This window comes from Notothenia coriiceps, unplaced genomic scaffold (genome assembly GCF_000735185.1).
Source record: "Notothenia coriiceps isolate Sejong01 unplaced genomic scaffold, NC01 NC01_scaffold00011214, whole genome shotgun sequence".
Lineage (NCBI taxonomy): Eukaryota > Metazoa > Chordata > Actinopteri > Perciformes > Nototheniidae > Notothenia > Notothenia coriiceps.
This window is the reverse complement of record NW_011343915.1, coordinates 325,673-339,804: the sequence shown is the minus strand read 5'-3', so window position 1 is coordinate 339,804 and position 14,132 is coordinate 325,673. Positions and strand designations below refer to the sequence as shown.

At 40.1% G+C, this 14,132-nt stretch overlaps 1 protein-coding gene across 1 annotated transcript in view; it reads right to left on the bottom strand.

Annotated features, from left to right (window-relative positions):
- LOC104946591 (trichohyalin-like) overlaps positions 1–14,132 on the bottom strand; it is a 70,403-nt gene that overhangs the window by 20,261 nt on the left and 36,010 nt on the right. Inside the window, exons 8-10 of the mRNA XM_010772458.1 lie at positions 11,585–11,704; positions 4,932–5,078; positions 2,900–3,049 (exon numbers count right to left, since the gene is read on the bottom strand). Coding sequence (XP_010770760.1) covers positions 2,900–3,049; positions 4,932–5,078; positions 11,585–11,704 — 417 coding nt within the window. The remainder of the gene's footprint in view (positions 1–2,899; positions 3,050–4,931; positions 5,079–11,584; positions 11,705–14,132) is intronic.

Sequence of the window (14,132 nt, the reverse complement as noted above, 5' to 3'; positions counted from 1 at the left end):
GTTGTAAAACATTGTGAGTGGGACCAATGTTTGTCCAACCTCGAAGGCTTCGGCAACCTTCCACTGTACATCTCTCTCTGCCTCCTCACAGTTTTGTTTGCTTCATGCCCTCAGCCACCCTTTGCCAAGTTGAAATCATTTGGATTCGTATATATAATGTGCTTTATAGAGGAACTACGAGTGCATACTTTTCAAACCCCCGTAGGGACAGAGGGAGACACACTGTGCTGGAGTGTTAACAGTAAATAAAATGATTGGACATCAGACACTGAACTAACATTCACAGATCTTGTTTTCATGCTGCATCTTATCTTAAGCACATAGAATTGAAAATGAGCAACACAACAAGCTCTCACAAAATGGAACAGCAAAAGCTTTTCTCCCCTTCTCTTTTGCTTTGAAAACATCTTCATGCAGATTTGAATTATCGATCTGCCCCCGAATCAAACATTGGTTAATTGATTGTGCTGGGTCCGAGTGAACCATCACTTGTAAAGTCCTTAACCTTCAAATGACAAAACTATTCTGGCTAAATAAATAAAAATGAATGGCAACAATAATAACTCCTGACCAGAGATCAGTCTGTTATTTATTAAAATCTCAACCCATTGGCTATCTCCCCTTATCTGAGTGTCCCTTCCTCCCTACATCCTGCAACCTCCCCTTTCCAAGTTTCTCACACTAAATCCATCCATACATCTCCCTCTATCCCTCCTTCCCCCTCCTCCTGTATACATTTACGAGCTGCACATTTAAAAGAGAAGCCTCCAGAGAACCGTGCAACTAAGAGACTTTAGGTTTTCTGAGATGAAGCGGATCATCTCGGAGACAAAGCCCCTCGTCATGTTAATGGCTTCACTTCTTTCAAGGTCCACAATGGGGGAGTTTGGAACAGTTTAACCACATGTTAAAACTACGGCAACATGTGGCCATTGCATGACCACATAGTGTGTGAAGTTACAGAGGAATAGAGATGGAGAACTTGTAAAAAGACACAGATAAATGACGAATAAAGGGATTAAGAAGATATAAGAATGTGTCAAATTGTTCCTTTTCTAACTAATGGACTGTACACGCTCTGATTATCAAATTCCATGTTTGGTCAAGTGTGTTTTTTTTTTTATGATCCAATCCCGAGAGCCATCAATGATAACGAAGAGAAAAAGAAATATAGAAACATTTTTGCACTGATTTCTAAAATGCCCTTGAATTCAAGTAAGACCAATGCTTCCTCCTTCCTACTTCAAACCCACTCTACTTTTCAAGCAGTTTCATTGAATTTGATGTAAAAACTCAAATGAAAAGTGGACTAGTCTCCAGAAAAAGCAAACTGCTTTCCCATTCTTCCTCCTAAGTGAGAGCGGGAGAGAATGAGCAGAGCACATTTCACATGAAGAGAGGGTGTTGACAGTATTTGTTCAGCTGTGCTAATGTGACATTTAGCGCTGCAGAGGAAAATACTTAGCACAAAAGTTCTCTCAGCTTCACTTACAGTAGATTCAAGAGGGAGCAGCACACTCTCTTTCTACCACTGTCCGTACAAAAATGGAGTGAAATGTACGTACGTGTGTGCGTGTGCGTGTGCGTGTGGTGTGTGCGTGCGTGCGTGCGTGTGTGTTTGTGTGTTTGTGGGTGTGTGTGTGTGTGTGTGTGTGAGAGCGAGCTTGTAATAGATCAGAGAAGGAGCATTGTGGTGCATAAAGCAGGGCCAGATGTGGAGCAGAAACCAGATCCCTGGACAGAGTGTAATGGTCCATCTGATGGCTTAAGCAATCCAAACATGAAACACACAACTTCACACACACAAATACAGTACACGTGCATGCATACATAAAGTATAGCTAATTATATACCATGTACAACACAAGGATAAATAAGGATTTGACCAATATTGCATGGTTGTACAGTAGCCTTGTGAAATCTTAATGCTCCTATTCTGCAGGATAATTACATTTCACTACATCAGAGGTCAAAAATATGCTCTAAAATGTTTAATTAAAATATGTTACTTTATCAAAGCCAATTTGCTGTCATATAACATGAGCAACAAAGGATGTAGGTCTTATAAATGAGCACGCTATAAACTGTGAGACTGCTGTAACAATAGCCTCAGTGAAAGCCAACTAAATCCTGACCCTTACCCTAACCGCAGAAATATTCTGAATTGAAGTCAGTGAACTGCATGAACTGTATCTTGTGTGCTGCTTTTCTTTAACAAATCCAAGCCCTTAAAATTCACAGATGGCTTAGTGAAAAATATCTTTCCAACCTGGTTATTTGAAGGTTAAATTAAAAACCACTGAGCGCTAACATATGCTTTGGGTATATCACAAAAAGGGCAGAGCATAAAAAAAGTCTAACAAGCGATAAACCATATGCGATGTTTGAGTAAGTCCTAGCTTGGGAAAATAATCTCATTTCTGCAGAACAATCCAAATGTATGACAAGTTCGTCAAAAGTGTGTTTTTAATAAGGCTCTAAATATCAGAACATCCCATTACACATTATCTCAAACCTTATTATCAGCAGCATTGTAGGAATAGACAATGCCTGTCACAGTGAATATTACATTTGAAAATTGAATATTTAAATGAATCCGTCACCTGCACGACCCTTCTTATCAGCCCCATTGTGGGGAAAGACAATGCATTACATTAAAGTGAATATTATATTTCATCTCCATGCTGTGGAATATTTCTGTTTAACCATTTCTTCCTGACATTGTCCACTCTGTGAAGAGAATGTTTCTTGACCTTGTGAGGAAACGAACTTGCTGATAATGTAACGGTGTCAACAATACATGGCTGAAAACAGGGAAGTCGAATGTGCTCGTCTGAAACTAAAATACGTTGATTTAGTTTAATATTTGAATGAAGACCTTTCGGTAGAAACCAATTACCTTCTTTTCAGCCGTGTGACGTGCATGTGTTAGCTCCTGCTGCAGATGCTTCCTCGCTTTGTTGGCATGGTGCAACTGCTCTTGGATCTGCTGTTGTTCCGTGTCCAGACTCTTCCTGGTTTGATCCAGGGTTTCACTTGTCGTTTGTAACTGAAGGGAAGAAAGATGAAGAATAAGTACTGTACGTGTGTGTGCTTCTAACCTCCTCCAAACGCAGTGAGAGGGACAGTTAGTTGTAGTGAGAGCTGAGGCAGAGAGGCACACAAAGAGAATAATGGACAACGGTTACAAGATACAAGCAGCAGAAGGACATGATGGTGTAATTTCGGGGAAGTTTGTCATCCTTCTGTCTCCATAGCGGTGAAAGGCACATCATAAAGGCTTTGTGCCAGGCAGGGGAACCTTACAGCTACCGCTTTGACTCAAGACCAATAAAACAACTTGACTACAGATCATAAAGTCGTAGGACACAAACTGTAGAGAATCTTAAACCTTAGGACAAGACACGCTGAGAGCAGGGGTCCTTTTTCCTTTGAGCTCCACATCAGAGAAGAGAAACACTATGCTATTGTTAGCATTGGTCTTTGGAAAGAACCACATTTCTTTAAACCACCTGCACTACAATTAAATAATGCTGCTAATCCTATGTACACTCCCCTTGCTTTTTAGCTTGAGTCATACTTTTAAAACACACCTGCATACAAGATATTAGCACAAATGAGTAGTATGCCTGAGACTTCTTTGTGCTTTAAGTAATAATGTTTTAGACAGATAGGCATATATGTTGGAGGTAATAGCCATACAACATTATAAATGAGACTTTTATAATACCCATTTAATTTAATTCATATGGAATCTTGTTTGATTTTGTATTCTTCATTCACTGTCAAGGTTTGCAAGAAAAAGAAGAAGCCAAGGTAACGCAGCATGAGTACTTGATATTCCACATTTTCTCGTTGAATTATCCCTTTAATTTTGAAATTTGTCACTCCTTGTATAGTCAGAATAATATGGACTCATATACACACGCATTAGATCCGTAAAAGATCATGGAAACCAATGTACTACACTCACACCTGTGACAGAGTATTCAAGGTGAGCTCAAGTACTTGAAGAAAATAGAATAAAATTCTTGCATTCAATCTGCTTGCCTCCTCCAGAATACATCAATGAGTGATGAGTGAGGTAACAGGGAAATTAATTTAGTGTTAGAAAAGTAAAGGCATAGAGTCGGCATCTAAGAGAGTCTTTCAAGTGTTCTCTAAGTCCAGTAACACGCTTTATGTTGAATATACTTTATTTAGTTGGCTGCCGGGCACCCGCAACTCTGAAACACTGGCAGATGAATGACTTAGCTTGGTCAAGGACACAGTAAATGGGTTCATTTAAGCTTAAAACACATCACCGCCACGCTGGGTGCTGATATACCTAGAGGGGTGAGAGAAGGAGGAAAATAAGGAGAAAGAAATACAGTGAGACTGAGAGAGGGAGGAAATTATAAGAAAGAGAGGAAAAGGACAACGAGAGAAACCTAAAGGCCATTCCATTCATCATGCGTATGACTCTTTAATGTTCCCATGCATTACCATTGGTTCTCTTTGGGGCGAGGGTGAGATTGGACAAGGGAGATGAGATAGGAAGGACAAGAAAGCAAGGAAGAATAAAATAAAGATAAAAGACAAAAGAAATAAACCAAAACATTTAACCCATCCTCCACTCTCTCTGCTAAGTGATATTCACACGAACATGGTTCTTTATTGTACAACCCTCTGCGGAGCTAAGATGGTGGCGATGAGTTATTAAATATGGAGAGAGGGCGAGAGGGGGAAGGCGGAGGACGGGGGGGGGGGAAGAAGGACGGATGATTAACTGTGAAGGAAGTAAAAAATGAGGAGAATTCCCCCTTGTACCTGACTGGATTTGATTTAGAGAAAGGTTGCCAAATTCTGTTCCTTATTTAAGAAGAGCTCCACGTGTGTGTGTGTGTGTGTGTGTGTGTGTGTGTGTGTGTGTGTGTGTGTGTGTTACCTACTTTGCTCTGCAGTGAAGACAGGCTTTCTTTGAGCTGTGTGTTGTCATGGAGCAGCTGTTGTGTGTGTTTCTCCTTCAGAGCCAAGGTTCCCTTCAGAGAGTCCTGTGTGGCTCGCAGTCCAACCACATCCTCCTCTCTCTCCTTCATCTAACACACACATAAAACAGGACAATATGTACGTATGAATATATACTACTGCTGCAGGATACCTGTCTATGTAAACCCCAAAAGTAGCATGCTTGGAAGCACCCTTTCACATTACTATGATATTCTGTCTGAGAATAAGGGATGTCGATCAAAATATGCTGATTGTGGAGAATTTACATTATCATAATAATCATGAATGTCCACAAATGAGTGACTTGAAAAGCTTAGGTAACCATCATGTTAGGGAAGGGAAAAAACATAAAATATAAAAGGAACCAACATGTAAGAAACGACAGACTCACATAATGTTGCTTTTGTTTTAATGTTGTCATCCTTTATTTGTGCAGGGGACTTTATGATTTTTGATTACCTTGTTTTATAATTGATTTGTGTGGAGCAGGGTGGACCCAAAATGCAGGAGACAGGTAGAATGAACAGAAACTACCTTTGGCTTCATGTAATCCAGCGAGAAACCGCTTCACTAAGTGTTGCACGACATACAAAGCCCTGACAAAGACTAAGAGAAAACGAGGACTTAAATACAAGCAGAACTAATGAGGGTATGCAGTGCAGGTGTGCAGGGCTGATGGGAAACAGGTGAAACTAATAAAGCCGGGAGAGAAAATCAAGCAGGAGGGAGAACACCCAGGAACTAAGAACAGACATGAAACACACTGGGTGCGTCTCACTTCGGTTATTTTTCATTTCCTCGCTCCTCGGGCTCGGTACCACCGGAAGTTGGTTTGTCTGCGCCATCTTGGTTGCGTTCGGATAGTTTAAAAATCAGCTCCTAAGTTCTAACCCTATCTCCTATTCCTTGACCTCTGAGTGAAACGTCACGGGGTTAAGGGATAGTGGATAGGAGAATTCAAAAGGACTTAGGAGGAGAGACTGCGGTACTTTAGAGAATCCGAATGCACTTTCACTATCTGACGTGTTTATGATGAGCCAGCGGACGTCATTGTCTGCGTCTGCTGCTGTGGTGAAACTATGGAAACTACAGTGTTCTATATAACGGACTAAATGGATGTTTAATAAGAACGAGGGTCTCATCTAGAGACTCTGCACCGTGCTCTGATGCTGTTGCTTTATGCTTTATGAACGACAGAGAAACATATTGAATATTCTTCATGACCAAAGTTGGAATTGAAATAAAAAATGAAAGTGAAACTTACGCTCGTCACCCTCTCCCTCCGGTCCACATTAATACAAATGATCCCAATATGTATGATTGTATAAAAATATCTTAAAATCAATACAAATGTATTTATTATAAACGTTAGTCCTTAACACCTATCACTGTGTATATCACCATTCAAACATCTTTTAAAAGTTGAACAAACCCCACACAGCTCAGTGAAATGTTGACTTTATTTGATCATTTCAGTAAAAACTAACGTTCATATTTCTCTTTTTGATTATAATACTGATGAACGTTCAAAACAAAGCACTTTGGCAACTTACCACATACGTTTTAAAATGCTTAATAAGCACCGTAACTTTCATGATATAATTTCTCCGTCATAATCGTTTGTTTCCGTGAACGGCCGACTGTCGTGTGACGCAAATGCTGTGGCTGCAAGGCATTGTGGGGCAGCATTTTCTCCTCTCCTTTCGGTAAGGGAGGTCCAGTGGTTCCTAAGCTAAAGGAGGTTATAAAGGAAGTTTGAAACCTCCTTTCCTTTCATTTGGAGAATTGGAACGGCACTTATCATGGCTGCCACTGAGGGACTTCCGGGTCATTTCACTCGGTTAGGAAGGTTCCTAAGCTAAATGGACTATTGGAACGCAACCCTTGAGTCCCGTCCCAGTGGCCTTATTTTTGCAGGAGGATCGAGGAGTGATAACGGAGGAGCGATAATCGAGGAACTACCAGACCATACTCCGGTGAAATCCTCAGACACTCGCCCCGCCCCCTTACTGTGTATCGCTCACTGATTGGACGATCAGCTGTGCGGCGTCATCACGAACGGACGTCGCTTCACGTGACCCCCCGGAGGAAACGACGTCCCATTGCTCTTAAAATTCATTTCCCTGCTTCTCGTGGTTTCCTTGCTTCCTTTCTCCCATGCTTCCCTGGTGGGTGGGAATAGTCGCAGGGAAACGACGCAAGTGAGGGACGCAAGGAATCCATTTAACCGAAGTGAGATGCAGCTAGAGTCAAATCTTCAACATAAAACAGGAAAGTAAAAACAAGGATCATGAGAATATTTGATGCAATCAAAATATGAATCATAAATACTTGTTTCACCCTACAGCGGGGACATTCACACTTTAACAGCAAATGGATAGGCTGAACAAATAATTGTGTTTCTTAATAATTCTAGTTTGCTGTAGCCATTTTGAGAGCTTTAAGCATATTTTGATGATTATTAAGTTAAATATCGTGAATAGAAATGATTTGAGACAGAATAATTGTGACATTATTTTCTAATCGTCCCATGTCTACTCAGGAGAGCAGAATAGAGCTGTCACTAAGTCTGAATAATTGGCGAGATGACCCAGTTAAATGGTGGTTTCATGTCAACGTTAATAGCTTTTTCATACATTTTACATTATGATTACATATTTATGACTGTATTGATATTTTTTTCACTTTTAAGTATTAAAGCTGTGCACTTCTACACACCTCTTTGCTTGTTCAGGGACCATTCCAATTCTTGTAACACTTGAAACCATCTTGGATAAGTATAAGAATATATCTAGCGCCAAACATCTTTGTAACGGTCTCCTGTGTGCAGCAGTGGGGAGTCTGTCCAAACATGTTGTTGGCAGATGTACTAAAGATAATTCCATGTGAACAAAAACTCTTATCATGTTTGTGTGAGGTCCACTGGTCTGTGATATTTAGTTTGACAAATGTTCAAACTCCAGTCAAACCATTGTAATGTGATATTTATAGTAGAATGGAAAACTGACACATCAAATACTCTTATCATCAACATCACAAATTGAATTGTTAGCCATCAGAACACAAATTTAAACAAATATTTATATACACGCAAATGACTGTCCATGAATGAGTGCTTGAGTAATTATCAGGGGAAAGAGGGGTTATTTCTAAGGAAGCAGACAAAGGTTGAACTCTTCACCCTGTGCATGACTGAGTGTGTGTGTGGGCCTGTGGTTCAAAACTTCCATCCAAATCAAAGCCCCTTTTCATTAGCACTGTGTTATATGAGTCCTGTGTTAGATTAGCAGGAGGCAGACGTAGTTACACATATGCAAACACATTTATATATACGTCAGGGCTGTGTATCTGCAAGAATGTGGCGATACGAGGGGTCACAGCTCAATATATTGTGATACATTGTGTGTCTGTTAGACGCAAAGACGCTTTTAATTAGAACAAAATAAGGCAAAGGTCACATTTCAATATAAAAGTGTGTTAATATTTCTTTCACCCCTAAAGAGCCATCACTATTTTTGTCAGACTTGATTATTTAAGATGAGTGAATTATGAATCCTTATTCTGAGCAAAATTGGGTTTTGTGATTAAATAAATTAAATAAATAATAAAATTCAATAAACATAAGAAGTTAAAAGCAAAAAAAAAACTTAAATAAATTCAAATAAATATAAGAAGTCAAATGAAAATGTCCATAAGAAGAAAATATAAAATATAATTAAACTATTTGTGTAAAAATAAGAAGTTAAATAAAAAACGTGCACATTGTACTATTAAATAATGTGTATATTACAATACATATGGTTGTGTAGAGTACAGTGTCCTACTTTCAGATACTCTGTGGTTCTGTCTTGGCACAGACCCACCCCCCCCCTCACTGCCTCCCCCACACACTCTGCAGTATATACATCATCCAACCTATTGTAACATGGAGCTAAAGGTGGTCTTTTATGCAGTTAACTCATCCAGAGCATGGCTAATGGATGGTAACAATTATAAGCAATGGGGCAGCCATTATTGCAACACTGAATTAAAATGGCTCTTTTTATCTTGATACGCCACTAGGTTCAGTGTGACTATAGGGAAATAAAATACGTTTCACAGGACTGAGACAATAATAAGTGTGAATTGCAGCGCTTCAACCAGGTCCAACACATTTCAATAGTTTGCTAAAAGTCTGTATGTTAACTCGTCCATAGTGCAAGAGGGACTTAATGAATAATTATTACTAAGAAAGGAGCAGATATTCTATTCATTTTGAATATTATCATCATTACTGTTGAACCAAGTGAAGGTAATGATATCTCCTCAAATCCAGCTACTGTAACTGTTTAATTGTACTTACTTATGACAATGAGTTATGTTAATACTTCATAAGCAATAGACATTATATTCTGTATATTTAAATATGAACTAAACTCCTATATTGCTACCATCAATCTATAATATCACTATATTTTTTTAAACTTGAAGGATATGCATAAGTAAAAAAATAAGCTTGAGCAACTTTGAGGATAATAATATACTGAGATGAAACAATGTTCTTTTTAAAGGGTTTTTGGGCTTTTTGACATTTGTTGGAAAGTAAAAAGTCAGACAAAACATAGGGAAAGAGATTACATTCTCCACAATCCTCCTCACTGTATGGTCACTGCTATTTATCCATAGGCAGCTAGTTAAAGATCACAGTGTCTGTCAAAATCCCTCCTATATCCCAAGGTCTTTACGCCAGTGACTTTGAGAACTCCCTAACATTGTTACATAATGAATACATTACGGGAGACTTTTCTCATCTCCAAATCTGCCACCATCAGAGATGATTAAAACGTCCCATGTGGTCTGTGTAGAGTTTAAATTCTCCAGTGGGAGAGTATGAGACCCTGGCTTGAAGTCCCGGCGACAGAATATCAGATTTGTGATTTTATTTCAAATTAGTGCTTAAGCCTTGGACTTTCATATTAGTAGAGTCCCTATTGAGATCTGATCAAGTCTCATTACTTTAGCAATTAAAGTTTCACCCCTATGGTCCTCCCCTCCGCTCCTGCCCCCCCGCCTCCTCCTAAATTCTCCTCCTCCTGTCTCCTTTTCCTTTATCCTCTCCTCCTAGCCATCGTGTGTTTTTAGCCACCGAGGCGGAGGAAGAGAGGAGAAAGGGAGAACGGCTTGCGCAAATCCTTGATTGGCGAAAGTCTATCCTCCATCTAGGATTACGAATAGAAATGGAACATTTGAGGACAAAATAAGGAGGGGTGAGATGGGAAGAGACCGAAAAGAAGAAAGAGAGATTGAGTGTGAGAGTGAGAGATGTGAGTCGCAGAGTTATGGGCACACAGAGAGGGAGAGAAGGTGGCTAATATAATTGAATTAAAAAAGATGGAGCGGGGCCATTTCTAAGCAGGTGGGAGTGTGGAGTGAGAAAGAGCAGGCGAGATATTAACTTCTAATAAAAGAGAGATTAGAAAGTGGCTAGGAGGACTGCTCTGTCTTTACCTGTGGGAGTGGCGGCCCCCACATAACCTTTCACAGCAATATGCACACTGATATTGGGCGCAATATTCCGAGCATACCACACACAGACAGACAAAAGCATATACACAACTTCCATGGTGTCTGCATCCGCACCTAGAGTATATATATAGACATATATAGGTGACATTTGAGCGCGCACACACACACACACACACACACACACACACACACACACACACACACACACACACACACACACACACACACACACACACACACACACACACACACACACACACACACACACACACACACACAGTGTGACAGCAATGCATTATCAGCTCTCATTCAATGATCCAACAGGCGCCTGGCATCAGATAATGAAGACGCAGCTCTTTTGGAAGCCTCTGCTATACAGACAATTAATTAACTAATTGGTCTAATGAGCTCGTTAAGGGCGTGCTTTTTTTGGCAGCTGGTGTGAATACATTAACGAGGCTAATTCAATTAAACAGGTGCAGATTTCACAGCTGCCTCTCTCAGGCAGGCAGGCAGGCAGGCACACACACACACACACACACACACACACACACACACCCTACAGGTGTTGTGTACATGCACGCTCCATTTTACTCTGATGTCTTTCTCAGCTAAACTTTGGCATTCGATCAAAGGCGTAATGATATGCATATCATGCGGCCGTGTGTACATGTGGGTTTGCGTGTGTGTTTCACTCGGTGCTTGTGCGTCAATGGGCCGCTGTGCCTTTGAATCCAAAGTACAGCTCAATAAGCTTGAGCTGCTTTGGTAATCTGTATAATTGAAAGGGCATAAAACAAGTGGGTGGAAAACGTATTGAAGCGCTATGATAGCATACTTAAAACAGCATCCCAGGGGTCAACCAGTGATGTTAGCCAAAGCTACACACGCAATACAATTCTTAATTTGCTCCAAAGCTTTTTGAAAATATACAGTGTGGGTGTTTTCACAATATATTATTGGGCAGGTAGAAATAATGATGTTGCCAGTCAGGATGGATGTATTAAAAAATGTGTAACTGTAAATGTGGAAAAGAACCCTGTCTTTTAGCTAAATATAAAAACACAAGTAGTTTGGGTACACTTCTTACCTTTAGTCTTGCTGTATTCAGCTCTTCAGTTAGGTGGTTATTTATTTCCTCTTTCTCCTCCATCCTTCTCTCAAATAAAGCGCCAAGCCCGCCCCTTAAAGACTCCATTTTGGCCTCGGCCTGTAACACAGTCATGGGTTAATATTCATTCACCGTCATCAACTGTAGACAAAGCAATGACATGTGTATTGTAGTCACTCAAGCTCCTCTATTGGGAAAAATGACAATGAATCCAATTCTGATTGACAATGCGTGGAATTAAGAAGACAAAATTTGAAATAGAAAGAAATTAGACACTGATTGTCTAGAATGCTGCCATGACTTGAAATTCTACACACACCCACAATATAGACAATACAGGCATTACCTGTACATATACAGTGTGGGTGGGCACACATAGATCACACACAATCATAGAGTGGGACTTCTGATGTCACAGGGCGTGATGTTTATGTGTGTTTGTAAATGTATATGCATGGCAATTTGGTGTGTTTGGTTTGTTATGGCAGCAGCTCCATTAGAAGCTCCCCCATTGGCTGACTAAAGCGCTGAGGTCGCTGGTTAGCTAAACTCCCATGGAGATGATACCACTGATTAATTTCCTCCTTCTTCATCTCCTCCACCCTCCTCCACCCCCCTCCATCCATAAGTCCACCTTCCTTCCCTTCCCCCAGCCCCTTCAGCCACTGCTGAATATTAAATCAGTCCCTTTTTTTAATTTCCAGATAACCACGGTTCATTTTTCTCCGAGTGTCATATAGCCATGACATGGTGTAGCAGCCTATATATTAGGGATGGCTGATGTGAGTTATTGTTATTGTTATCTTTCTTCCATTTACTGCCTGTGTGTCCTACTGTATGCTATGCATGGTTAAATCATTACATCCACGTGTGGTACAAATATCGAATAACCACATTAGTAATTTGCAGTGTAATTTCCTATCTCCACAGTGCTATGTTGCCGCCTTCAGAGCCTACAAGTCTTTGTTTCACCAGAACATAAATATTGCCCTGTGGTGTTTTGTATGGCGTTTGTTTCCTGCTGGTTTATAATTAAGTCTGTGTTTGACAGTACATATGTTTGTGTGTACACGTTGGTCAGGGAGAAGGAGAAGAGAGGTAAATCTATACTCCTGTAGTGTGTTTTATAGCGATTTTGATTTTTGCCACTAACACTTAGAGGCTGATGTTAAAGAGGGAACTGACACACACATAAGAAATACACAAGCATTCCTGACAGCAATCCTGCAGCTTGAACTATATATATTTTAGGGCTATACATTCGCAATATGGCATACTGCAATTCTCAAAACACAGGAGGTGTAATGGTTTTGAAATGCGTAATGTGTGTCCAAACACTAACTTTAACCTTGACCATCAGAGTAATGAAGTAAAAAACATAACTGTATATCAGAGAAAATAATCGCAATGAAATGTTTTTTTTTACAATTTGTTCAACTCAAGTATATAAATATATTTATATATGTACATGTGTGTGTTTTAGTATTCTATACACATGTGCACACACAGACAGACACACACCACAGACGTCATCACTCAATGTCCCAGCAGCAAATTCAATCTAACAATCTGAGTGGCCCCCTCTGAAAAATCTCTATGCCTCCTGCAACCGCCGCGCCCCCCCCCCCCTTCTAATTCTGGGTCTTCACTAAATCACATGATGTTTTTATTTACCAATCTGCACACCTGCCTTTACTTCATCCTAATTCAAAACACTTGCTGACTAGACGCAACCAAACAACCTGTGTGTGCTCATTTGTGTTATTGTCAGTGTGATCAAATATTTGTTTACCCCTATATTTACACACAAGTTAACACTTTGCTATCCGATCATTATGCTTTGTCCTACATCCAGACTTTTAACAACAACAGCTGCTCTCCGGTTTTTTTTCTTGCCTTGCATTGTTGTGCCTTCCCATCATCATATTACTCCACATCACCTGCTTGCATAGCCTGGAACCTCGCCCAGGAAACTGGAGAAGTGGGAAGTGATTTGGAAAAATGAGGGCAATAAAAAAAACACAGGGATGAATGGAGAGATGTGATATAGGGTAATATGCTAACCCAATCAGCGGGCTGCTGTTGCCGACAGTATAATCAACATATCGGCCTAATGTCATTACAGCTATATGAGAAATAATATTGCGTGAAATGATATTGCGCGGCGCGTGCCCAGCCATGTGGTGCACACATGGACGAGCTAACACGTCCAGATGTATGCATCACCTACCACTTCCTGGCTGAGTCCTGCACACACACATGGCGACACAAAGACCTACAATTCTGCATGCACCTAATGCAGAAAAAATGACTACCCATTTCTGTGTAACAACCATCAGTTGTGCTTTTCTCATAATTTTAAAGAAAGAGAGAAATTGCCATTTATATGAAAAGATTCCACTTGTTCAAGGCAATTAATTACTTTATGATTGAAATTGATTAGATACATTTAAAAAGGTGGTATTATTTGACCACACAGACAATTTCTTTAAAGAATACAACTAGGGTTATGGGCAGGATTAGTTTT